Below are 25,789 nucleotides of genomic sequence, written 5' to 3'. Positions count from 1 at the left end.
CTGAGCTCTATACGTTTCATCAAATCAATGAGAATGTCCGTTTATACAGTCCCATAACACACTGTGCCCGGGGTATGAATGCGTTCTCCAAAGGGTCTACTCTAGATAAAAAGTGCACAAATTGGGGAGGTCTGATGGAATGAAGATAGGATAGTGACTTACTTTTTACAAATGAAATATACATCATACGATAATTCTATCAGTCCTCACCATTATTAAAAAATAAAAATTAATAAGTGCCATTTCAAAAGGATGCACTTTTTTCAGGATTCCCAATGCAGCGATGATGATACAGAGTCCCCCGCCAGTAGAGGAATTTTAGAGTTCTCCACCGACAAGGCGGGCCAGGACGTCACTCCTCTCAACTTCAATTTCAGTAAACAAAGATCGACCACTCTTAACTCAATCACGGGTAAGTATAACTAATATCATCATGGAATGTAAGAATAAATACCTACCTTCTTACCTATCTATAATTTTCCTACAGTTTAACATACACCACAGATGCCCCATTCCAAGTATAGTTTGAAAACCGTCGCATGTGATTCAAATTGGGCATCGTCGTGTCTGTTATGGTTGAATAGAGTAGCTACACATAGATGTGGATGGAGCTATGTACAAATCCCTTTTAAATAATAATTTTAACATTCTTCTTTCTTTATTCAGTTCTGGTAACTTTCTTCTGTACATTTTGGATTACCTACCTATGGAGAACAAAATATTTTTCCAAATTTCAGCCTTTCCTAAATTTTGTTTATGCACATTTTACAAAAAGTAATGAAATATGCTGTTTGTTATCTTTCTAACTACCTATATAATTAAGTTAGTAAGTGTTAAAATGTGTTTAAAAAACAGTTGACAAATTACCTTTTCTTCTTTCTGTTAAATGGTGCATAAAAATTACATCCGGCAATAACTTTTGATTCAATCTGTAAATTCAAAAATGCGTAAATTAACACACAGGAATTTTATTTGTTTTAAAGCAGCATGTGGTACGCTTGTTGTTTTCCGTATTTATTTACTCCTTTTTGTTGGTGACGAGGGCGCGGTAGACGGGGCGCGGTGTGTTTGGTATTATGGTTTTATTGCAAACGTCAAATAACTTGGTCGCGCTATATTCCGCCCCCGCCCCGCCCCCGCCGCCCCGCTCTGAGCGCGGCCCTTGTGTGCAGGCATGCTAGCGCAACTTAAACGGAGCTTCCCAGACCTCTACCATCATAAAACACACCAGCCGCTGCACAACAAATATTGTAAGTATGCATACGTCTTATTAGTGCATGTTTCAACCGATACTAATTCTTGTGAAATGATGAATAGGTACTCCCGCATTGAATACATTAAACGCAGAATTAGTTAAACGATGTACAATAACACGACAATAGAGTGTCTATTTCTTGTAAATAACGAGCACTGATGGCCTGAATTATTGAGTTTGAAATGAATGGGGATGAAGGTGCACATTATGAGGTGGTTTCAGCGCAATCGACTCCTCAAACGTACCGCGGCCGCGCGGCGGTGCGGCGGCAGTCGTCGGTGGGCCCGCTGCACGACACGTCGCCGCTGACGGGCGGCGCGGGCGAGCCGGCCGTCAGCACGCCGGCGCACAGCGCCACGCTGCCCGTGTCCAGCCTCAGCACCAACCCCAGGTAGCAATGGCCGTTATTCGTTATAACCGGTTATTTAACGAATGATCACTCGTTATCCAGAAACGCCTAAACTAAAGTCCGGTCGCCGAGCACGTAGAATTTCGTCCAATGACCCCAAGCTACTCATCCTTTTTGCTTTTAGAGCGTTGTGTGTAAAAGCAAAAATGATGAGTGTGAACTACGTTAAAAAAATAACTAGTTGTGGAAACGTTATTCGTGATCCGAAAATCGTTATATGTCAGAAACCCATAACGACATGTTTAAACCCCAGCTCGTACTACACGAACGCGTCGCCCAGCCCGCCGGCCGCGCCCGCGCCGGTGCACGTGTCCTGCGACGACATCTTGGCGCCGGCGCCGGCCGCCGCCAGGCCGCCGTCGTCCCGCTCCGCGCCGCACTCCGCCGTCAACCTTCACCAGACTGGCCGTCCAGCAGCACTCGCTTTCTCCAATGAGAGAACTCAAAATGCTGCACCGGTGGGTACCTATTGGCGATAAGATTTAGTTTATAACTTTCCATTAGGAGATTTTGAAATTGTATTTAAATATAATTGATCTGAGCAATCTCCAGCTCTGTCCAGGTGCGATTGTGGTCAAATACCTGCCTTGTTGTGCATAAAAAAATCTCCGAAACTAATACGTTACAAAAGTAGGCTCTACAAACTGACAACTGAACCTAGGTAAAAAAGAAATAAAGCGCTCCAAAGTTTATAAGAAGAGGCCCGTGATGTCAAGGCATGCTTAAAAGTGTAGCACTTTGTGACGTCACGCGGAACTTCAACGCATAATAACTTCGTAATTACTTGTTTGATTGACAAATAAAAATCCTACGTGTCCAATATTTTTTGATAACTTTTAGTCCGTCAGACTTAGTTTTTTTTTAGGGAACTAGCTTACTGTTTTTCTCGATTCCGACAATGATATCTAAAGCAGCATGTTTGTTTTAGGATACAATATCCCCCCAATACCAGAACGTGGGCCAGGCGGCGTCGGCGGCGTCGGTGGCGACGGTGCTGACGCGGTTAGAGGAGCTGAGCCGGCGCGTGGCCGTGCTGGAGAGCGGGCTGACGGCCGACGTGCGCCGCATCCTGCAGCTGCTGCAAGCGCGCGAGCCGCACCACGCGCAGGCGCACACGCCGTCGCAGCCCCTGCCCAAGGCCTCGCTGTCCGTGCCGCATACGAACGATGTGAGTTTGCTTTGAGATCTGTATTACAAACACGGTCGGCGTCGGTGGCGACGGCTCTCACGCGGCTGGAGGAGCTGAGCCGTCGCGTGGCCGTGCTGGAGAGCGGACTGACAGCCGACGTGCACCGCATCCTGCAGCTGCTGCAAGCGCGCGAGGTGCACCACGCTCAGGCGCACACGCCGTCGCAGCCGCTGCCCAAGGCCTCGCTGTCCGTGCCGCATACGAACGATGTGAGTTTGCATTGAGATCTGTATTACAAAAACGGCCAAAACCCGATTCAATCTCAGCCATAGGGTCTATCCTGTAACTGGTCTAAATATTGAAGCTATTAAGCAGTTGTTAATCAACCAATATAAAGCCTAAATCAATGCTTGAAATTAAATCGAGTTGAAACTACATTCGGTAATACGAACCAGAAAGTAGTTTCTGTACCAATCTGTGGGAAAATTTAAGCGGTCAAATACCTGCCTTGTTCGAAATATATTTCTAGTCTAGCGCAGCTTAAGAGCCGGCTGGTTGGTATTGTGGCTGCATTCATTGTAATAACTAGCTTTTGCCCGCGGCATCGCACCCGCGTGAAAAGACAATGCCGGAAATTGGCGTCTTTTTTTTTTCGCGCGGCCATCGACCATACCTTGTTTTTTGATTACAAAATAGTGTAATAAACCAAACTTACTATGACATGTATACCTCTAAACTCAGTCTGAACTGAGTTACGAGCATTAGAAGTTTGATGATTTTCATACTAGATTTGCTTTTTGCGCGCATGTTTTGTAAGAAATTGCAACAAAATAGTGACATTGTATGTGTAAACAAACAATACCATCCATTAAAGGCTCCAGACATCAGTATGCAGCAGAATCAGCGCAATAAAAAAATTGCACAATATTTTGTTGTAATTTCTTACAAAACTTGCGCGCAAAAAGCAAATCTAGTATGAAAATCATCAAACTTCTAATGCTCGTAACTCAGTTCAGACTGAGTTTAGAGGTATACATGCCATAGTAAGTTTGGTTTATTACACTATTTTGTAATCAAAAAATTAATAAAAAAATAACTTTTTTAAAAACAAGCTTTATTTCGAAAGCTTGTATCGCGAGTGGAATTTATTCCTCTTTTTTTCTGTTTGCGCTACAAGCTTTCGAAATAAAGCTTGTTTTTAAAAAAGTTATTTTTTTATTAATTTTATTTTACACTTTTTAGTTGTATCTCAATCTCTGGGCCCTGGTCATCATTTAGCACCAAAGTGCTCGAGAAGTCGAATCCAACGAACCCAAACACAATAAGTTTCCGCTGTTTCGTTTAGGAGTTCCTATGGCTACCTCCTGACTCCATCATCAGACCAGCTCAATGGTACCATAACATTGCATTGTCATCGTAATTACATAGGTATACCAAATTTCAGCTCAATCGGTTGAGGAGAACTGGTCTTAAATTCAGTTGCAAGATTTGTCCCACACATACTAACAAGTGAAGTCAATATAAAGCTTGTAAAAATAAAGTTTGGTCGATGGCCGCGCGAAAAAAAAAAGACGCCACCTTCCATACAAAATCTGGCATTGCCATTTAGATTGTCACAGATCGTCATACATTATAGCCTATAATGTTATTCTGGGTTGTAAACAATAATGCTGTAAAGTTTCATCAAAATCCGTTCGGTAGTTTTTGCGTGAAAGAGTAACAAACATCCAGACATCCAAACTTTCGCATTTATAATATTAGTAGGATTGATGCAGGCAAAGCAATTATTAATGATTATTTAAAACTTCGATTGTTATGTGAGATGTTTCATACCCAGAACCAATGGGAGTGGAGCTGGAACGGCGACCACGTGCGCGAGTGCTTTACACACGCTTCTAATCCCAAACTAAGCAAAGCTTGTACTATGGGTACTAGACGGCGGATATAAACATACTTAAATACTTTTTTTTGTAAATACATACATATTTTACATAGTACACATAATATTCACATCATTATATTTATAAAAATAATAATAATTGTAGAATAATAGAATATTTTTTTATTGTTGATTTTGAGTAGAAATTACACAAAACACTTACAGTTATGCAGAGCGTTGTCTCCTGGCACAGGCAATCATACGCCTAAAAGGAGGCTTCTGCCCGTTTTCACCATCAATCCCTAATTTTAAGTGACCCCTATGAAAACAAAATTCCTGTTGTGTGTTACCATAGGGGTCACTTAAAAATTAGGGATTGATGGTGAAAACGGGTATTCGTCTATTAGTATTTAAGTAAGCCTTTATAAAGAAACTAGCTAACCCGGCGAACTTTGTTCCGCCTTAATGGCAATAAATAAGCAGACTTTTTTTTTATTTCGAACGGGATAAAAAGTATCCTATGTCCTTCTCCTGGCTCTAAACTACCTCCCTGACAATTTTCAGCTAAATCGGTTCAGCCGTTCTTGAGTTATAAGTGGAGTAACTAACACGACTTTCTTTTATATATTAGACTAGCTGACCCGGCGAACTTTGTTCCGCCTTAATGGCAATAAATAAGCAGACTTTTTTTAATTTCGAACGGGATAAAAAGTATCCTATGTCCTTCTCCTGGCTCTAAACTACCTCCCTGACAATTTTCAGCTAAATCGGTTCAGCCGTTCTTGAGTTATAAGTGGAGTAACTAACACGACTTTCTTTTATATATTAGATATATATATAGATATATAGATAGATAATAGATATATAGATAAAGATTTTTTTTTAATTTTTGATGTTTCATCATACCCAGAACCAATGGGAGTGGAGCTGGAACGGCGACCGCGAGCGCGAGCGCGGCGGGCGCGGCGGGCGCGGCGAGCGCGGCGAGCGCACGCCCGGCGTGCAGCGCTCCGCGTCCGAGCCGCACGCGCCGCTGCCGCCCGCCCTGCCGCCGCCCCCGCACTCGCACTCCTTCTACAGGTACGCAACTAAAGCCCGGTCGACGAGCACGTAGAATTTCGTCCAATTCAATGACCTCTACCTATCCTTATCGCTCGCGCTTAATCATACAACGTGCTCTTCTTGATTTCCTGGAACCCTAGGGTATTAATAAGACCACTTCAAAGAATGGAGTGGCATTAAATTTTTTGTTAAATTCAAAAAAAAAATTCGGCTTATTTTTTATACGAAATTATTTAAAAACTTTATTTTTCACTGAAATAATTCATAATTTACATACACTTATCAATAAAAAGTCTGCACAAAAAGCCTAGGTGACAATTTAAAAAAAAAACTAGATTGATGATACTATAATCTAGAATCCACAATATCTTAAAAAATATGCTTTTAGAAACACATAATCCTAAGACTCTTTAACTAGTTTTTATTTATAGAATTAAACCCCTAAAATTTCCGGAAAACAAAAGGAGCACGTTGTATAGCTGTCGCAACTGTGCGACGGGCGGCCGCAGTGAGTGCGAGCGCAACAGCAATATAATTACGTGCGAGCGATAAGGATGGGTAGCTTGGGGTCATTGGACGAAATTCTACGTGTTCGGCGACCGGACTTTACCCACATTTACACGGTAGACATGGCAATTAATTAAAAAGACGACACAAAGTAAAAGACTTCAACGCGTTAGAACTAATGTTTTCAAAAGCTTTATTTTTTCATAATAGCACAAAAGGGACACCATGGAACTCGGTCACTATCGCCAATTAACATCAGCAATCCAAAAAAGTTTCCACCGAGTTTGCATTACATATTATAAAAATGTGCTTTTGCGAAAACAGGTAGTGTGAGGCAGGCGAGACGAGCGCACCCCGCTCCCGACGCTCGACGCGCTCGCTCGCCGAGTCCACGTCGTGCGGCTCGCTAGCGGGCGGCGGTGGCGGCGGCGGCGGCGGCGGCGGCGGCGGCGAAGGCGGCGGAGGCGGTGGCGGCGGCGTGGCGCCGGTGCCCGCCGGCGGCACGAGGCCCGCGCGTCGCCCGCGCTTCCACTTCTGCCAGCGCATCACGCGCGTGCGCCTCGACGACGCCCGGGGCTTCCTCTGACGCGGCCCTCACCCGACGCATGGACCAATTTTGTACTTCCGTTAACGCCTAAATTAACACGTCCTCGCGAAACCGACACCGGGCCCGCGAGCCCGCGTCCTGTCCGTTCGTATTAATGTTTCACGATCGCTTTAGTAAATACTAGAAGATGTTCGATTAGAACGCTGTAGGGACTCGGCGCGTCGATGATAGTACCTATTGTGAGTTGCACGAGTGATTCGAAATGCAATAAGTGATGGATACATTGGGTGCTTTAATTTTATGTAATTATTGGCTTTTACGATAAGCCATTTTTAAAATTACGTATGAGTATAATATTAATTGTACAACAGCACTATCTGACAGTATTGTTCTTCTACATTCTCGTTGAAATTTTGACTTCAGGTGACTACCCGCACATCCGAGGATGTTAATGTTGTATTTAATTTTAGATCTCAGCGGTTCCAGAAAGGGGTTTATAAGACTGAGAGACTACGTAACTACCGTGAACTGTATTTCCAGAAGAGAGTAACGATAAACGCTTTCTACCCGTCCTTGCTCCTTGCCTTTACATAGTAGCTAGGTAATGTTCTAACACTACTGTGCTCGAGATTACGAATTGAAATGCTCCTTGTGGAAGTGCGTTTATGAAGTTCTTGACACATAAGTATACACAAACGCATTGTTTAAAATGCGTAGCTAAGAAATAAATATTGTTCAATCTATTTTCGACGTCATGTATTCGTTTAACAAAACGTCTACATTAATTTACAGACAGACAAAATGGTATCACGTGGTAAATAAATACTGAAAATAATATTATGAAATACCAACTATACCTACGTAATATCAATTTTTCTTCTTCCTCGTATCAATTTATGTAAGTTTTACTATAAACGTGGCTCAAATTACTGACTTTATGTTGTAATGTGTATCCTAGTTACGGATTAAGAAAATTCGCCAATGTAATATCATTATAAGCAATAATGTAACCCACCATAATTTAAGGACGTACATTGCGATTATAATCTAAGGAACTATGGCATCCATAATTAACTAAATTTGTAATCAGATAGTGCTATATACGGCTTTAATTTTGATTTAAAATATATGGTCAAAATCATTTTTAAATCATTGAGAGCGAGCACATCAACCCACAGTACTGCAAAAGCAACAACTTTAAAGTGCATACTTTGTTCACTTAGTTGAACTCGGTACATTAACTACAAAATATGAACACTATTATAAATACAATAATTATTATAATTTATGATCTAATACATTACATACAGATCCGTTGATCAATCAAATTATTAAAAAATAAATATATGAATTTAATACAATTGATTACAAACAAATTACAAAGATCAATATGCCACTGAGAACCATATAAAAATATTTTTCATTTGTTACATGTAGTCAGTCTTAAATGCAGTTTTATTGTAATACGTGCATTTAAATTACAAAATATAACATCTAACGGGACTTTGTATTTATGGAAGTTCAGTCATGATAAAGATTACATAAAATCAAGCAGTGACATAAAGGAACGAATAGCTACTTTAGCTAAAAATATTGTATTCAAAGAAAAGATAAAAGAAAAATCTAAAAAATTTTACATAGCATTGTTCAGCTTTTTCGTTGTTTCATAATAAATATATTTTTTTTATTTATATTGCCGCAGCATTTTTAATTTATGAATTGAAGCGATAAGGCCTTCAATTAAAAATGATAATTTTTGGTAATATGTGTATGCGTGCAGTGAATTATGTTCTTGTATTCACTGAGTCATGTCTTCATGATTTCTTAGAAGCTTAGTAGATCCAGTTTCTATTGCATTATACAACGATTAAATTGTAGATTTTTTTTCAATTAGCTGAATAAAGAGCATATTATTATTAGTTATAACATTCTCAACATTAACAATAAGCGAATTCGCACATTTTTTAACAACTGTAATTTACTCCATTCAATTTATTTAAGCGCAATCGATATACATAAATGTAAATAATGATAGGTAGTTATAGATTTGTAAATCGGTCAATTCCCAGTTAAATATTGTTCTCAAAATATCTAGGTATTAAAATCTCTTTGCTTTGCTTTAAATTAACTCGCCGAGCACTCTAGATCTTATAACATAAATTGCTTTCATAGTGTAGATAATGACTTGGTAATATTGATTAATAAATATCTATCGAAACTAAGTACCATCTGCAGTTTTTTCAGAATAGTTTGTGTATATACCTTTTGTAAAAGGCTTAGATTATGTGATCTTCAATCTGATAATTTCTTTAATGTGTGGTCAAGCATCTTTTAATAAATCAAGACTATACTGTAAATTCATTTATCGAATATTAGTTTTCAGACATTATCGTTCGTCACCTGAAAATAAGGAAAGTAGGTAAATATTCAATAATAAGTAATAAGGTCTTAGAAAAGTATAATCCAATATATTCCAAGACAGTGTAAATACAAAGACTACCTTGGCAGGCGTTACTGTCTCACACGATATTAAACATCAGAATTAGACTGAACATTTATGTACCTACTATTCATTAGTTTGGCACACCATTTAAAGGCACAACGTGTAAAATAGTGTAACATCAAGAAATTGACCGAATGAATTAAATACGTTTAGGTACTAAATATATGCATATTTACTTAGATACTATAGAATACCTCCATAAGTACAGTCACATTCACTTCTTTTCTTGTAAGCATAGTTAAAATACAGAATCGAGCTACGCCGCAATAATATAAGTGAACATAAGCTTACTTATAAATATGAATTAGGAATCCATCGCATCTCGATTTTCATCATATTTTTTTCGGGAAGTAACATTATTTTTGGATAAGCACTATGTAATCATTAGCTAAAAACCTGATGAATGACGTCACGATACAAAACACGATTGAGGCTTGATTAATAGCGCTTAAGCACAGGGTTCTCGTTTTATTTATATCTATAAGCTAGCATGTAAGGATACTGTTGTCGAAAATTTAATTTAAATAAGCACCTAAATTAGCCTTACTGATTTAAAAAATTGTTCTTGAAACTTGTTGTTTCCTATTTTCACTGATCAGCACAAAATAACTTATAGTTACTTAATTAATTCGTGTCATTTTTGTTTATTATCAAAGGATAGAAAGAGAAGATTAAAAAAGAGAAAATTAAGAGAAGATTAAAAAGTTTGAAACAAAACATGGCATTCATACTTTTTTGGAAGGTTTACAGTAACATTTTGTCACTTTTAAAACTATCAATTGAACAATTTAATTATAATTGAAAGTTTTAAAAGTGACAAAATGTTACCGTAAGTTACTTTTTTAAGTAAAGAGTTCGCAATTCAATTAAATTAAATTGTTGTTGTTGAAGTTTTGATAACCGATGAGACAAACACCACTTTTACTTTCTTTTGATCGAATTAAACTTTAATTTATATCATGGTGGTGATCTACGTCGCTCATTCACGCTTTCATTTGTTTTATGGATTTGTGTGTTGCCTTTTCAATCGGGTGAACCGCACGGACAGTTAAATCATGTCACAAGAAGAACAAATTCGATTTCGTTAATTATGTTGTTCGTTAAATAACACTTTTTCTACTTTTGAGGTATAGTTACTACTACTGAATCCTTTGTCGATCGAAGTTTCAGGACCGTTGCAGTTTCAGCATCTAAGTAAGTTTAAGTTTCAAAACACAGTTTTATTCTGATTTGTATTTTATAAAGATATGAAGGATCATTTGAAATCACGTCTGTGTGGTTAGAACCCATAACACCCTTCTATAATATAGTGTAAGAAAATAATTATTCTATTGAATAAGTCTCGACCTTGCGGAACCATGTTCGCATGATCATATTCTATTATATTTGAAAATTGTTGCCTTGAAATAATTTAGTCACAGAGACCTGGTTGTTTCAGCTTGAATGATCTCACAATATATTATTAGAAATATCGTAAACATAAGTTTAGTATTTTATATTTCAACAATATTAAGCGCAATGTGAACGCGTGCATTGTATTATGTAATTTTGTCTGTGATCAAAATTTTATATTGTTAAGCTGAAAAATGAAACGCATGTAATAATTATTTGAAAATTTTGGCTATTTAATTATGCAGTCTGAAATTCTTGACACACGACTCTATATTACCTCTCTTTCATAACAGATTTAACAATAAGGAAAAAGAGTGTACGTGTAAGTTACAGAATAATCCTTTGATTTTTATGAAGTTGACAATAATTTGAAACCGATATGTATTGCAGATATTAATTACAAAGATACCAACTCTGAAGTTCAATTAAAACTTACATAACTTACTTAACAAACTGTTAAATACTTACCTACCTACAAGATGAATGCGCCAAAACTAACCGCGCTTGCCAGTCAACGAAAAACAAACAATAGATTATTGAAAAATAACTACAAACAGCTTAATGAACTTCAAATAATACAGTCTGTTTAATTAAAAAGCCAAGTAAATATAACGGACTTTTCGATTATTTTCTTTTATTTCATAACATTAGCATCACGCTATTGTATGTAATGTTATCTAATATAATGTTCTGTTAATTACAAAATATTGCTATAAAGCATGTTGCGTGTTTGACAGTCTTAAAATATAAAATTAGATGAAATAGATATTACTATCATAAGTAATTGTTACAAGAGCCATAATTGAACGTTAGAAACCTACTTACTTAAGTAAGATGTCAACGGCCTGGCCAGTAGTGTTGGTATCGGTGTATGGTATAGGTACCTGACATGTTGTGTAGTTATTAGAGCTTTGCTCGCCATGATGTTTTCAGTGGTTTTTGTTTTAATAACAAAAATTTCAACAAAATGAAAGAGCCGAGTGTTCACTACAAAAAGTTTTATTAAATTTAAGTCGTGGGCGTATTTATACGCACATGAAACGATTTAAACTATTATGTATTTATGTTTATCATAAATAACAATTATATTGAGTATTGATGGATGAATTAGTTATAACATCCTGGAACCAAATAGGTACGAAGATTTGTCTACTTTATTATGTTAAGTCCCTTTATCTGAATTTACATGCGTCAAATTTTATTTTACTTGAACTGCATGAATTTTACAGGATAAAAAACGTTAGATACCTACCTATTAACTATGAAATAGTTTTCAGTGTAAAAAAGACGATTTCTATGTGTGTCGCCGCTGAATTACAGTCCACTTAAAGGTTTTCAATGGTAGGTAGGTATGTATTAAAAATTCAAACAATAATAAATGTGTTTGTGTGAAATGCATTTTACACGCCCTTGTAAAGCGGGAGTGGACCGCTGTATGATAATAAGAACGCACTGAATTTAACGACATCATCTCAGTTAATTTAAAATATTACAAAAAGCCACAAACATGCTTTAAACTTTTTATACAACATTACTTATTAATATGTATTTGTTGATTGTATTGTTAAAAAAATGGCGTACATGCTAAATTAATACATGTACTTACTTACTTATATCATTATTTAAACAAAGCACATAGTCACATAGTTAATCGAAAATTGCATTAATTGAACATTGCAGTCTATGAAGCGAGTTCAGTGTAATAAAATATCACGCACATGCGAGTCATTGTTTTATTTACCTTGTATCTACATTGTTTATTATGCTTACCTAACGTTACTTCTAATACAATATCCAAACTACTAACTAATCAACTAACTGCTTAGCCAGAAGTGTGGAATCGAATCCTATCGATACTATTATTGTTTCTAACACGAAGCGGGAAGGAACCTAAATCACTTCGTTATGCTAGCCACTACAAATACAGGATGACAATGTACCTATCTGTTACCAGCAATCTGTATTATCCGGCATTCTATGCAACACCTAGGCAATGTATAAAATACCAAAAACGCTCAGGTAATGTATGAAATGTCATTCAATTTTTAACGGGTGTTTTTTTTAGAGGTATAGGTACAACTTTAAATTGGTTACACTGTTTCTAGTGATATTTAATTTGATAGTTGGTGGTGCATTTGTGGACAGTATGTTTTGCCATTACATAATTAAATAGAATTACTTCAGAGCAACGTTTGCAAATTGTGCAAAAATGTATTTTAAAAATCATGGTTCAGTTTTCCATACAAACGTCCATATTACGGTCGACGTGATTTTCGTAACTTTTCATTCCTCAGGTGAATGATATTAATGTGGCAGCCCTATCTAACGAATGGCGCCCCTTTTAAAGGTCTTTGCGCCTCCCCTGGGGGACGCGCCCCCCACTTTGGGAACCAATGGTCTAGACCCACTGAATTATACACATACTTATCCGACATAATAACGCTCGTTGAACAGTGTTTTAAAGTGACGTTTAGTATGGAAATGACATTTTAAAACAGAATGTGTAACTTTTTATTAGTAATAGTTAAGGAGGCGAATAGGGGAATTTTCGGCAATACTCGAGCGTGGCAGTTTAAGATATGAGAGATACCTTAGACCTAATAGAACAACCTTGTAAAGTATTTAGCTCTATATGTAGTGACGCGCGCCTAAGATAGACGATCAGATTAGTAAAAAAAATGGATAGTCTGAAATACTCGAGCGCGTCAGATTAAGATATTGGGGGTTGATTTTAGTGTTGTTTATAGACTAAAGAAGAACGGTCATCTGTGACCCAGGCCCGACAGAAACGAGACATACCTCATTTTTTTTGTCATGTCTTAATTAGTTAAATTATATATTTTTTATATTCGAAATCTATGTATAACACCAAAATATTAACCTTTGTTTTTGTTCAGGCCTTATACAAAAACTAATACAAAATGCCTATTTATCACCAAAATTGGTAAATGTATGTACCTAAATGTCTATTACAGCTGCTATGGAATGTATCTAGGTGACCTGGAGATACAGCCGGATTATACAGGGTGGAAACAAGAAGTTACAAAATCCAAAAATTCTATGTTACCAGCTTCCATAATCTGTAACCTATAATTGGTACCATTTGAAAGAGCTCGTGAAGCACTTTCAGAATCAGTAATTAGTTTTTCGATATCTTGTATAGTTTAGAAATAATCGAGTGAGATCACTTATCGTTCCATATGTACCTATAACCACCCTGTCAGTAGCGGCGTAAGGGGGGGGCGGTGGGGGCGGTCCGCCCCGGGTGCCAAGCATCAGGGGGTGACACAAGTCGCACAGATTAGTACTCACTGGCACATTTGCAAGGCAAATCTGCGGTCTATGTCATGATGCGGGGGGGGGGGGGTGCGATTGTCTTCGAATCGGTAGGTAACCCCAAAATCTTAGGGGGTACCAGGGGGCCAGGGGGTGCCTTAGGACTTATTACGGGGGGAGGGGGGGTGATCGCCCCGGGTGCCAAACCATGCTACGCCGCCACTGCACCCTGTATAATCCCGCTGTATCTCCAGGTCACCTAGATACATTCCATAGCAGCTGTAATAGACATTTAGGTACATACATTTACCAATTTTGGTGATAAATAGGCATTTTGTATTAGTTTTTGTATAACGCCTGAACAAAAACAAAGGGTACTATTTTGGTGATATACATAGATTTCGAATATAAAAAATATATAATTTAACTAATTAAGACATGACACAAAAACTGAGGTATGTCTCGTTTCTGTCGGGTCTGGGTTTTTTTTGTATGGGGCGTGACCGTTCTTCAAAACTAATCTGACGATAAGTCCTTGACGCCGCCGAGTTATAGGGTCGCGAACTTGTAAAAAAAAACGTTAATCCGGCATTCTCGAGCGCAATTTTTTATTTTTTATTTTGAAGAATATAATCTAAAACTTACTAAAAAATACAAAATCTGCCGGTTTCCGCATGACCGGAAGTGTGGAGAAGCCATTTCGTCTTCCTAAGAACGCGTTACGGAATATAAGTCGCGAACGATACATTTTACAAAAAAAAAGTTATATAAACAAAAAAGGTAATTTTATTACATTCTTAAATTCCCCATTTTATCAAGGAGAAAGAAAGGAAAAAAAAGAAACCAAAAAACCTTTTTCGGTCAGATTAAGAGAACCCACCAACATTTTTGTCAGATTAAAAAAATATGCTTTCAGGATACCGAGATAAACCTCCCCTATGAAAATCTAACGCGCTCGAGTATTTCAAAAAAACTTTTTTTTTGCATTTTCAAAAATCATCGTAACTTATCGTCACGCCGAAATCGTCAGTTTTTTTAAATGAGCTTCCTTGGGGCCTACTTAACACCCCTTCCGAAAATCTGACGCGCTCGAGTAATTTTTAATTTTTTATTTTTGACTACTTTACGTGGGACACTATTTAAGTTGTGAGCCTAACTATGAAAACAAAGTAGTATATTATTAAAATGGTATTGATTGCGTTTATTGGTATTGTCTTTCATGATTTATGTACTTTTTAATGTGTCCGAAACACTTTTCATAGCATTTTTTCCACTCAGCTTGAGGCACCTCCAAAGCATGGTTTTTGACCGCACCGACAGTTGCTTCTGGCTACATAAATCGCTGTTCACGCATTTAATTTTAATATAATGGGTACCAAAAGAAGTGTTTAGATTCCAAGCAAGAATTTTGTAGCGTTGGACCTGTTTATTTCATATTTTGAGTGTTCAAATAGTCAGTTGTTTGACGAGACGTGTAAAAGCTCACATTTTCGTCACGAATGGCGATTCGACTATGCTGGCCAGTTTCCCTTATTAAACTGAAGACTTTTGAAAAAAAAGTGGCTGTTTACTATTACGAATTAACCATTCTAAATTTCTCTAGTGACGTTTCTGTCATATAATCGGATATTTCGGAAAAATAGGCGACCGTAAGTTTCAAAGTGTTCCGAGCGCATGGGACTTTTGTTGGAATTGGTTCATCTTAAAACACCTCCATAGTCGATAGCTGTTTATTTTCAGGATCATTATGCATAGATCCTTAATTCGTCAACTGTCACAATTTTAAAAACGGCTTTTAAAGCTTTTTAAACGTATTTATCAAACATTTCCAAGGACTAAACTACACAAGCGTCCTATTGAGCGTTTGAAAATTTTTGCGACATCCAGCGAGAAAAAAACGTATTAACCATAATATGGTCATACGATATTTTATTACTGCTAGTGGAATTAATGCCTAGGATTATCTCAATCCTGCGATATATCAAATGACGAGGTTTCTCTTCCATTTTTCTGACAACATCAATGTTTTCCGCCACTATTAATAATTTTAGACGACTTTCGCAAAGTTCACTGGTGAGCCAATGACATACAATATTATACCTCTTAAACTATCGTTTTACAATGGTAAAGGACAGATCTTTATCACCAAAAGTGAAATTTAGCTGACCGCTTCAGTTTTGTATTGATTAACCACGTCGAAAGTCATAATAAATCTTCGCGCGAAAATTTCCGCAAGTCAATTCCATGTTTTTGTAGTCAAGATAATTTTCAATTCATGTTAATTAATACAAAACGTGCTCAAATGACAAAAAGTTTTGAATAAGGTTGTAGTCAAAAATGTCAAACTTTTCATTAAAGGTTCGGACAAACCAACGCGTGCAGCGATGGCGATGGCGATGGCGACCACTGCGCGTGCAAAAGTTGTTTCACACTGCCGCGACCGCGATGGCGATCACTGCGCGTGCAGGTTGTCACTGTCACCACAACTGTCACGCATATTGTCACTTTCGCTTATTGTCAATGGAAACTGAATTATAATAAATGATTTGTTTGAAGCTTTTGATGCAATTGAGACAGTGGAAACACTTTTTAACTCAAGTTTATTCAGCCGGCCATAATAATATGTTATAGAATGAGACAGGATTACATGCGGTATAGGTAGTAGGTATTGGTTACTCATAACCAAGCTATATTTCTGGCTTCATTTGTAGTCCCTAGAGCCCTAACAATACCTTTTAATTAGATTTAAAGAAAGGTTTGATAGGAAGGAGGACTGCACTAAAGCTTTCTTGGCCTCAGTGGGGGAAATGAAACAACGCGGACGGTTGATATCTGGTTTATTACTGTTATGCTATTGCTATATTACAAGATTTACATAATGTACACAATTCAATGTGTCCAGTCCAATGTGCCGTCGGTGTAGAGTGCCTACGGTGCACGTTCGTTCAGGGTTCATGGGCCAGTCGGCTAGTCGCGGTCGATGCTGACGTGCTCACTCCTCGTACAGTATCCTTGTTGGGCAAGTAAGATTATAACCAACTCATCTTTTTCCTTGAGGGAAAAAATTTGCCCCCATTACCTTTTACCACTGTCGTTCTTATCGTTAAATCGCACAAAACTACACAGAACTCAACAAAACATCTATCAAAATCAATTTTCATTTTCATATTTTTTTTTTTTTTTTTTTTTTTTTTTTATATGGCTACGCTATGCCTTTTGCCAGTGTCGAGTTAAAAACGGGGAAACGGGAATTGAGGAAAATTGCCTAATATCGGAATTTGGAAAGGATTTGGATCAGGAAAATAAGGATATAAAACAGGGAAAATAAACATTATTATACACATAAATAAAAATTAAGTTTATAAACATCATAACTTTAAACTATTTACAGAAATAAAAGAGGCTATACAATTATATACATGAACATCTTTGTGAAACAGGAGAGACATTATGGAAGTCGGGAAGGGAATATGCAAAGAGGTAAGTTTTTGGATGAAATCAGATCGATCATAATTGGGACAAGAAAAGAAAATATGATTGATGGTGCCTGAATCATAACCGCACTCGCACAAATCATCATTAATGATGTGCAACCTGGCAAGGTGAGAGGGTGCACATGTGTGACCCAATCTCAGACGTATGATAATAGAGGTTACACATTTGTCAAATTTTAATTTAAAAAACCAAGGTTTTACAGGAATTTGTGGTTGAAGGAGTGAAAAAAGATAACCTTTCGATTTACTACTATCTTCCCAATCCGATTGCCAAGAAGATATAAGAGATAGTTTAGGCAAAGACAACAGATCATGACAATAATTCTGATACGGATACATATCTCCACAGGTTACCGCCTCATTTGCAAGACGATCAGCAATTTCGTTGCCTCTAATCCCGCTGTGACCAGGAATCCAAACGAAACAAACATTCAGACCAAGTAAAGTACACTCATGAAATTCTTTTCTAATATCATATATAACAGGGAATTGGGTTCTGGACTTGAATGGAAAATGCTTTAAAGTATGAAGTGCACTCATGGAATCAGTGAAAATTACAGTATTATCAAGTTTATACAATTTGACATATTCTATTGCTCTCAAAAGGCCATAGCATTCCCCCGTAAAGACGGAGGTTTCAGGAGGAAATTTGACTTTTTGGACAATTTTATACTGTGAGTGGAAAATTCCCACTCCAGTAGTTTCTGTACAGGAATGTTTGGAAGCATCTGTGTAAATATGATGAAAACCAGAAAACTGTGTGTCTAAAATTTCATGAAATTTAGTAACAATATTTATGTCTTGCTTATCAATAGGAAGAAAAGAGATGTTGATAGGGGTTAAAAGAGACTCAATGTTGCAATGAAACAGTGGTAAGTATTTTGATCGGTGAATAGGGGAGGAGAGAGACATTAATTTACTGTAACTCTGTAAAAGATAAGGAACAGTTTTATGTTTCCAATAGTTTGAAACGACAACTTTTTCAGACAAACATTGCAGTTTTGGTAAAAGCTGATGATTAGAAAAATAGAATGTACGAAATAAAAATTTGTCACATAGGAACTGCCTTCTAAATTTGAGAGGGGGATCACAACATTCAACTTGAAGTGCATTTACTGGACTACTTTTCATTGCTCCTGTTACAATTCTAAGGGCTTTAGATTGAATAAGATCTAGTTTTCTAAAAGCTGATTTGTTACCAGGCTCTAGAAGGAATGTACCGTAGTCTAAAACACTTCTAATGAGAGCATTGTAAATAAGTTTCATTGAATAAGGGTGAGCTCCCCACCATACACCAGATAGGCATCTAAGCAGATTTACCCTTTTTTCACATTTTTCTACTATATACTCACAATGCTGGCGTCCAGTCAGTTTCGAATCAAGAATTATTCCCAGAAATTTGTGAAAAGGTTTAACAGGGATAACATCAATATCATATGTAATTTGAACAGGTGGAGGGTTCTTAGATCTGGAAAAAACTACTATGGCACTTTTGTTTGCGGTTAAGTTTAAACCATTTTTATCAAGCCAAGATTTTAAATTTGATAATGAGAATGTCAGAGTTGTCGCAGCTTCATCTATTTTTTTATTAATATTATACAACAACAAGTCATCAGCATATTGGAGAATTTTTATATTGCAATTATTAGAGATTGATGATGCTAGATCGTGAGTGTAAACATTATACAGCAAAGGACTAAGGACAGAACCTTGTGGAAGGCCTTTCCAGCAAGTGCGCTTGAACGTAGAGTCACCTTGTGACAGATCTAGACACCTTTCATATAAAATATTTATAATAAAATTGCATAACATTGTAGGGACATTTAGAGAATAAAGTTTATTAAGCAATATCGGGATTAGGACGTTATCATATGCTGTGTTTACATCTAGAAAAGCTGCTACAACCGATTGATTATCAGAAAAAGCAAGCCGGATATCTGTAATGAGTATACTGATACTATCCATGGTACTTTTTCCCTTTCTAAAACCAAATTGACTATCGGCAAGCAAATCATTACATTCAAGAAACCATTCGAGTCGATTTTTAATTAGGTGTTCAGCTAGTTTTATTAATACTGAGGAAAGAACTATTGGGCGATACGAAGATGGGTCTGACGGGGACTTATTTGGTTTAAGGATTGGCAACACTTTTTGAAACTTCCATGACAGAGGGACGTCACTACCTGTCATCGCAATTGAATTGATGATTTCCAAATAATATGAGAGTACTTGATCATCTAAGTTATGAAAGAAGGAATACGGGATACCATCTGCACCTGGAGACGAATCAGAAACGTTTTGTATGATTCCCTTAAGTTCAAACAGTGAAAATGGCCGGTCAATGGCAGACACAGGGTCTGGGACTGGCGAAGTTAGGTACAGTTTTTGAGGGACCCATGGTGGAGCTAGTTTGTCAACGAAAGCACCAGCGATTTCTAGTGGGATAGATGGGCGAGAAGACTCTGTCATGCCAGATTTAAATCGACGAATGTTTTGCCATACTATTGAAGATGGGGTTTCAGGGGAAATTGATAAGCAGAACTTTCTCCAACTCTCGAATTTTTTCTTTTTAAAAAGTTCACGAGATTCTTCTGTTACCTTACTTAATTCTGAAAAATTTTCATTGGTCATATTAGCTTTATATTTGCGCTCGGCAGTCTTTCTTTTTTTTATGGCCTCTGTACAATCACTGTCCCACCATGGTTGCGGGGGCAGCTTATGATTAAGTTTTTTTAAAGGAAAAGCTTTATTTGCGGACTCTACTAATAGATTGGTAAAGGATGTAGCGCAGGTGGATTCATTACCAGATGAAACAATTGGAAGAGAGGGGAGATTGTTCTCAACACCTTCTTTAAATGTATTCCACGCATTGCTGGTCCTATCTGGAAGTCTATGTTTCAGTTGTGGAACATATTTAGAAGTTAAAGGACTATTAAATGGAAAGGTAATTAAAATGGGGTAGTGGTCACTGCCATATGATGAAGGGAGTGTTTGCCAAGATAACAGTGAAGCTAGGCTAGGGGAACATATTGACAGATCAACAGCACTTTGACTTTGGCCTGGACTGGTCAAACGAGTAGGAGATCCTGTATTTAATGTACACAAGTTATGATTATCAATGATGTCAAGTAACATTTCACCATAGTTATTTGAAATAGAACTGCCCCATGCTCGATGGTGACAGTTGAAATCTCCTAGAATAATCAAAGGTTTAGGTAGAGATGAAATTATTTGATCAATTTCAGATAAGATAGCAGAACAGGGATGAGGAATGTATATAGACACTAAACAAAAATTATAAATACTTATTGCTACAATAGACAAATCAATACTGTGGTTAGGGATAGAAATTGTGTTAAAAGGGACAGACTTGTTGATGAATATGGCTACCCCACCATATCCATCAACCCGGTCTTCCCTGATAGAATTATAGCCATTAACTTTCAACTTTTGGTTAGGTTTGAGCCAAGTTTCTGCCAGAGCAAAAACGAAAGGCTCAAACTTATTAATCATGTGAAAAAAGTCACTCTTTTTGCTGATGATACTCCGGCAGTTCCACTGCATTGCCTTCGCAGCCATTTTGAAGGAATCGAATTAAACTTTCTAGTAAAGGGGCGACGTTGGACGGTGATTTGATATTACACTGAGAAAAAACATTAATCAAAGTTATAATAAGACTAGATAAATTTGTTGCTGACTCTTCTTTAGGTTGGTTATTAATAGCACATCCATCCCTTGGGGATGGGAAAGAATAGTCACGTATTAAATTATTATGAGCCACTTTATCATAACCCTTAGAATGTGAAGGAGAAGGACGGGGTGTCATGAAGACTGTCTTTTTGTAAGATGATGCTTTTGGAGGACCAGAATTAGGGTTATAATAAGGAATATTTTTACTAAAAGAGCTTTGTTTTTCAGGGTTAGAGGACAACACGTCTGCATAGGATTTTGAGGCTGGAGGCTGAATCTTGGAAGCCTCTGAATATGAGATGGAATTTTCAGCCATATAAGACTTAATTTTTTTCTGACGAATGAATTCTGGGCATGACTTGCTAGTTGCAAAGTGGAAACCGGAGCAAAGACAACAGGAGGCTTGGTCTTCATAAACGGAGCACGAATCTCCCATGTGGGCCTGCCCACACTTAAAACAGCGAGGCTGGGACCTACATTGGGCCTTTGTATGACCAAATCGGCAACAATTAAAACATTGTACTGTAGGGAAGATATACAATTCAACTGGTAAAGCATTGTAGCAAATAAATACTCTTTTTGGTAAGGTTTGTCCGTCAAATGTTACAACAACTGACTGTGAGGGTTTCCAAGAAACTGAACCATTATTAAAAGATTTAAAATTCAGTCTGCGCACTTTTATTATTTTCCCACATCCTACTGGAACTGACATGTTTTCTATGACTTCTTCGGGGGACCATTCAGCAGGAACACCACGAACAAGTCCCATTCTAGTGACGTTGAATGTAGGGATAAAAGCCTTGAAATCATTAGAGTCCAGTTTAGGATGACTCATAAATGAGTTAGCCTGAGAGAAGTCTGAAAATGAGACTGAACATTTGTTTCGTCCGATTCTCTTGACACTTCCATCAATAATATTGTGAAAGTTATGTCTTTTTAGAAAGTTTCCAAAAGTCACCGGATGCAAATAAACGCCGTCACTGGGAGACGATTGATTACGCTGAACGTGAACAATGAATGGAGCCGTATCAGAGTTATTGTAGAACTTGCGTCCAATAGTGACGGGAGCAGAGCCCGAATTTGGCAAATCCTGGTCAATAGGAGTGGGAGTAGGAGGATCTACTGTAGGAGTTTTGTCGTCAGGGTTACTCATACGACCATCAACCTTTTTCTTTTCCTGTCCATGAAGTTTTCTTTTCTTGTGACTACGTTTGAGAGCGGGGGGAGCAGTAAATGAATTTTCGGAATCTGTATCATTTGTTACCGTCACATAAAAGCCTACTGAAGGAGAAGACTGTCCGGGAGAGCTGATAGTAGGCTCATCAAAAACAGGGGGAACTGATCCCCCTGGGTCAGGAGGATCGTTCATGGTGAGAGACGAAATTGAGAAAAAACTTACCGAATAACAGCTCAAATAACACTATCTACACAAAATATACGTACACAAAAATAAATATTTACACTAAAACTACTTTCCTGATCAAAATTACGCGAAAATTTATAAATAAAATCGGAAAGTTAAAAAAGACACCCGCCGAGTTTAACGTTTCCCGCGCTTTTTTAATTTTCATATTTGGTGCAACAGTCATCTTGACATTTACTTTTTTTAAGGCAAAGGAATTACATTATGCACCCAAACCACAGAGTAGGTACATAATAGTCCAAATATCTTTTTTGTCTTTAATAATAACTCAAAAATACAAAAAGACATCAGTTTTGGTCAACTAGGTATTTCTAGTGGCACTAAATTAATGACTGAGACGTTTGATGACTGTAATTAGGTTTTTATTTATGGAATACTTAGAATTGCTCTAGGGCCTTTGAGAAAGCTGCAGACATGTAGTAGGTACATTCTCAATTATTTTGTTCTGCAGATAATATCCTAATTTTATTTATGAAGTTGAAGAAGCAGGTTCTAGAGAAAACTAGAATAATTTGTTTATTACATAAAAATAAATTCTGATATTGATACTTTATTCTAAAACCTTTTTTATTATTCAAGTAGGTCAGACTAGTGGTATGTTATGATTAATTAATTTTTAATTGTGTAAAAACTTTTTAACAGATCCTACTTACTATTTATTACATCGATTTTAAAAAACAGAAACGTCACAGTGACAAATGTCGCGATGATCGCTGATCGCTGCGTGCAGACGCTGCATAGATCGCCGCGACCAATGACAGGACGCGTTGATGTGAACTCATCGCTACAAATTCATACACGCTGTCTGGTCGCCATCGCCATCGTCATCGTGCACGCCGGCTGCACGCGTTGGTCTGGTCTAACCTTAAAAGTATCAGATGTCGTCTAACAACACGTTATGTTGTCGAGGCTCACAACTTAAATAGTGCCCTAGTATATGCCTACCCCCACCACGCAAACCGGCAGATTAGTATACCGTTGTTATCAGAGGCACTCGGGGCATACGTAGTATGAATATCTGACGCGCTCGAGAATGCCCAAGTAACTGTTTTTTTTTTACATTTTTGAAAAACCGTACATACGAGCTTTTCTTTTCGAAATTATTTTATCTTTCGATTTTGATAGGTCTCGACGGCGCCGTTGAATTACGCCATTTAGCTACCTCGCCTTCCTAACTATAAGGAGGTAAATATCTTTGAAGTTTTGAACGTCAACTCCATCCTGTATACTTGGCTGTATAGAATAATGCCTGTGCCTTTTGCTACAAAAGAAAGAATCGACGAACAAATTTTGCAGTGTTGCCAGAAGGTTACTTTTGTAACCTTTTAGGTTACTTTTGAACTGTATTGGTTACTTTTAGGTTACACTAATGAAAAGGTTACTTTTAGGTGATTTTTCAGAAATTGTAGAATTAACTTTTACAGGTTATTCAGTAAAAATATTAATAGTGACAATTTAAAAATTATGTCATAAACTGCATTTAAACATGAATTTGATTTATTATTTGTTAAAGACAATGAGTTTTAGCAAATGTTTTTTTGATAATAAAACGCAAATCCATGAAACGGTTTTATACGACCGGTCACTTTTCGGTCTTCATGGAATGGTCAAAATTTCGAATTTAGGTAAACATGAACCATCCATGAACAACCTTACACAATCGCTCCGCACCCCCCCCCCCCCCCCCCCCCCCGTATGAAGGTTACTTTTTATTCAAAAAGGTTACATTTTTTTATATTTCTGGTAATTTCTGACAAGACCCGACTGGCAACACTGAAATTTTGACACTTTGTTTGTTGTTCTTCAAAATGTCATCTGTCTGTGATCATCAGTGGGTAGACACTTCTCATACAAAAACTAGTCTCTATATGAAGCAATTGATATAAAACCTTATCCCTTAAGTAATAAAGTGCATTTTGGATTGATTTCACTATAGCAGGGGAACCCGCGGATCAATACCACCATACTAAAAATAATTGTTAGTGTCCTTATGTTGGTAGTATTGTTAGTTTGACAAATGAAAAAAAATGTCTGTCAATTGAGTTTGAGTTTTAAACCGGCGAATTGATTCGTGTGAAGTTATTTTCTCAGATTTGGTGCAATATTACTGTAAATAAACTTTTCTGTCGTTTACGTTGAGTTGATTAAGTTCCTCCGTATCGGGCGTGATAAAGTTTGCTGTTCAGTGTTTTGTTTTTTGTGAGATAGAGACTCTTTTAAATAAGCTGTGTTTCAACTTCTACAGAAGTTTAAACTCTTATTTACTTTTCTGTTTAATGGGTATGTTATCTACTTACTTGAAATATTAGATCTATTACAAATCTATTTTTCATTAAAAACAACCCTATGTGATGAAAATGTAAATGTACTTTCAAAACTGGTAAATGCATGAACCAGGGCATTGACACTGGTTGGAGAGAAATTATAGGCTTTGTTTAATTAATACCTATTTCATTTTAGGCTTCTACTGATAATGGAGAGTAGAAACAACAAGAAGTGCGTTATTTGTAATAAGAGGCGAAGTCGTGGTGGATCACCCTTACTTTTGAGTAGGTTTCCTCTGGATTCTGACCGGTAAGTTTCTAATAACACTCATTTATTACAAGATAATTTTACTGATTGTGTAAACTTAAAGGCTGGGATTAATATTTTTAATCATACAGTAAATAACCATAACCAATTTTTAATTTCAGTATTTTGTTTCGTACTCTGTAAATGAATTGCATAACAATACTAAAAGAAATTAGTTGATGAATAAATTTCAGTTTGTTATTCTTTTTCTTTTCTAATAGGTATTTCTTATTTCAGTTGTCGAATGTGGGTTAAAAATGCTGGCATAGAAGACTTAGCATATGTACCTATTGAAAAGTTACACCAACTGAAGTTTGTTTGTGGTGGGCACTTCACTCCTGAATCCTTCAATGCCAAAGGAACTCGGCTGAAGAACTCAGCTATTCCAACACTGGAATTGAGCAATCCCATCTTGCCAGATGAAGTTTTGACAGAGTTTCCTCTTCATGTAAAAGACTCCAATAAAGAAAACCTCAAGACAGGTATGATGATGTCTTCAATTATTTTTTTTTAATTTAATTTATCTATCAATTTTTCTGAATTATTTAGATGTCTTAATTAATTTTCTTTGGTTTCCAAAACAAACCAACCGAATGCAATTTAACAAGGTTCTTTCTTTGTAACCACAAACATGTGTTGTATGCTTATCAAT

General features: G+C 37.1%; 1 protein-coding gene across 5 annotated transcripts in view; it reads left to right on the top strand.

The window, feature by feature from the left end:
- Positions 1-6,657, top strand: part of LOC135082137 (potassium voltage-gated channel unc-103-like) — a 34,804-nt gene extending 28,147 nt beyond the window's left edge. For 4 of the 5 annotated variants that reach the window (XM_063976891.1, XM_063976906.1, XM_063976898.1 and 1 more), the window contains exons 14-18: positions 268-412; positions 1,173-1,250; positions 1,478-1,646; positions 1,918-2,122; positions 2,593-2,862. In XM_063976891.1, the coding sequence (XP_063832961.1) occupies positions 268-412; positions 1,173-1,250; positions 1,478-1,646; positions 1,918-2,122; positions 2,593-2,847 (852 nt within the window). In that variant the 3' untranslated portion in view covers positions 2,848-2,862. Of the gene's footprint in view, positions 1-267; positions 413-1,172; positions 1,251-1,477; positions 1,647-1,917; positions 2,123-2,592; positions 2,863-5,582; positions 5,753-6,565 lie in introns of those variants that run through there. The other variant, XM_063976923.1, reaches the window with a different exon arrangement.
- Positions 6,658-25,789: the final 19,132 nt, after the last annotated feature.

The sequence above is a fragment of the Ostrinia nubilalis genome, chromosome 2 (genome assembly GCF_963855985.1).
Source record: "Ostrinia nubilalis chromosome 2, ilOstNubi1.1, whole genome shotgun sequence".
In the NCBI taxonomy this organism is placed as follows: Eukaryota; Metazoa; Arthropoda; class Insecta; order Lepidoptera; family Crambidae; genus Ostrinia; species Ostrinia nubilalis.
The sequence above is the reverse complement of the archived record's forward strand: the minus strand, read 5'-3'. Positions and strand labels throughout refer to the sequence as shown.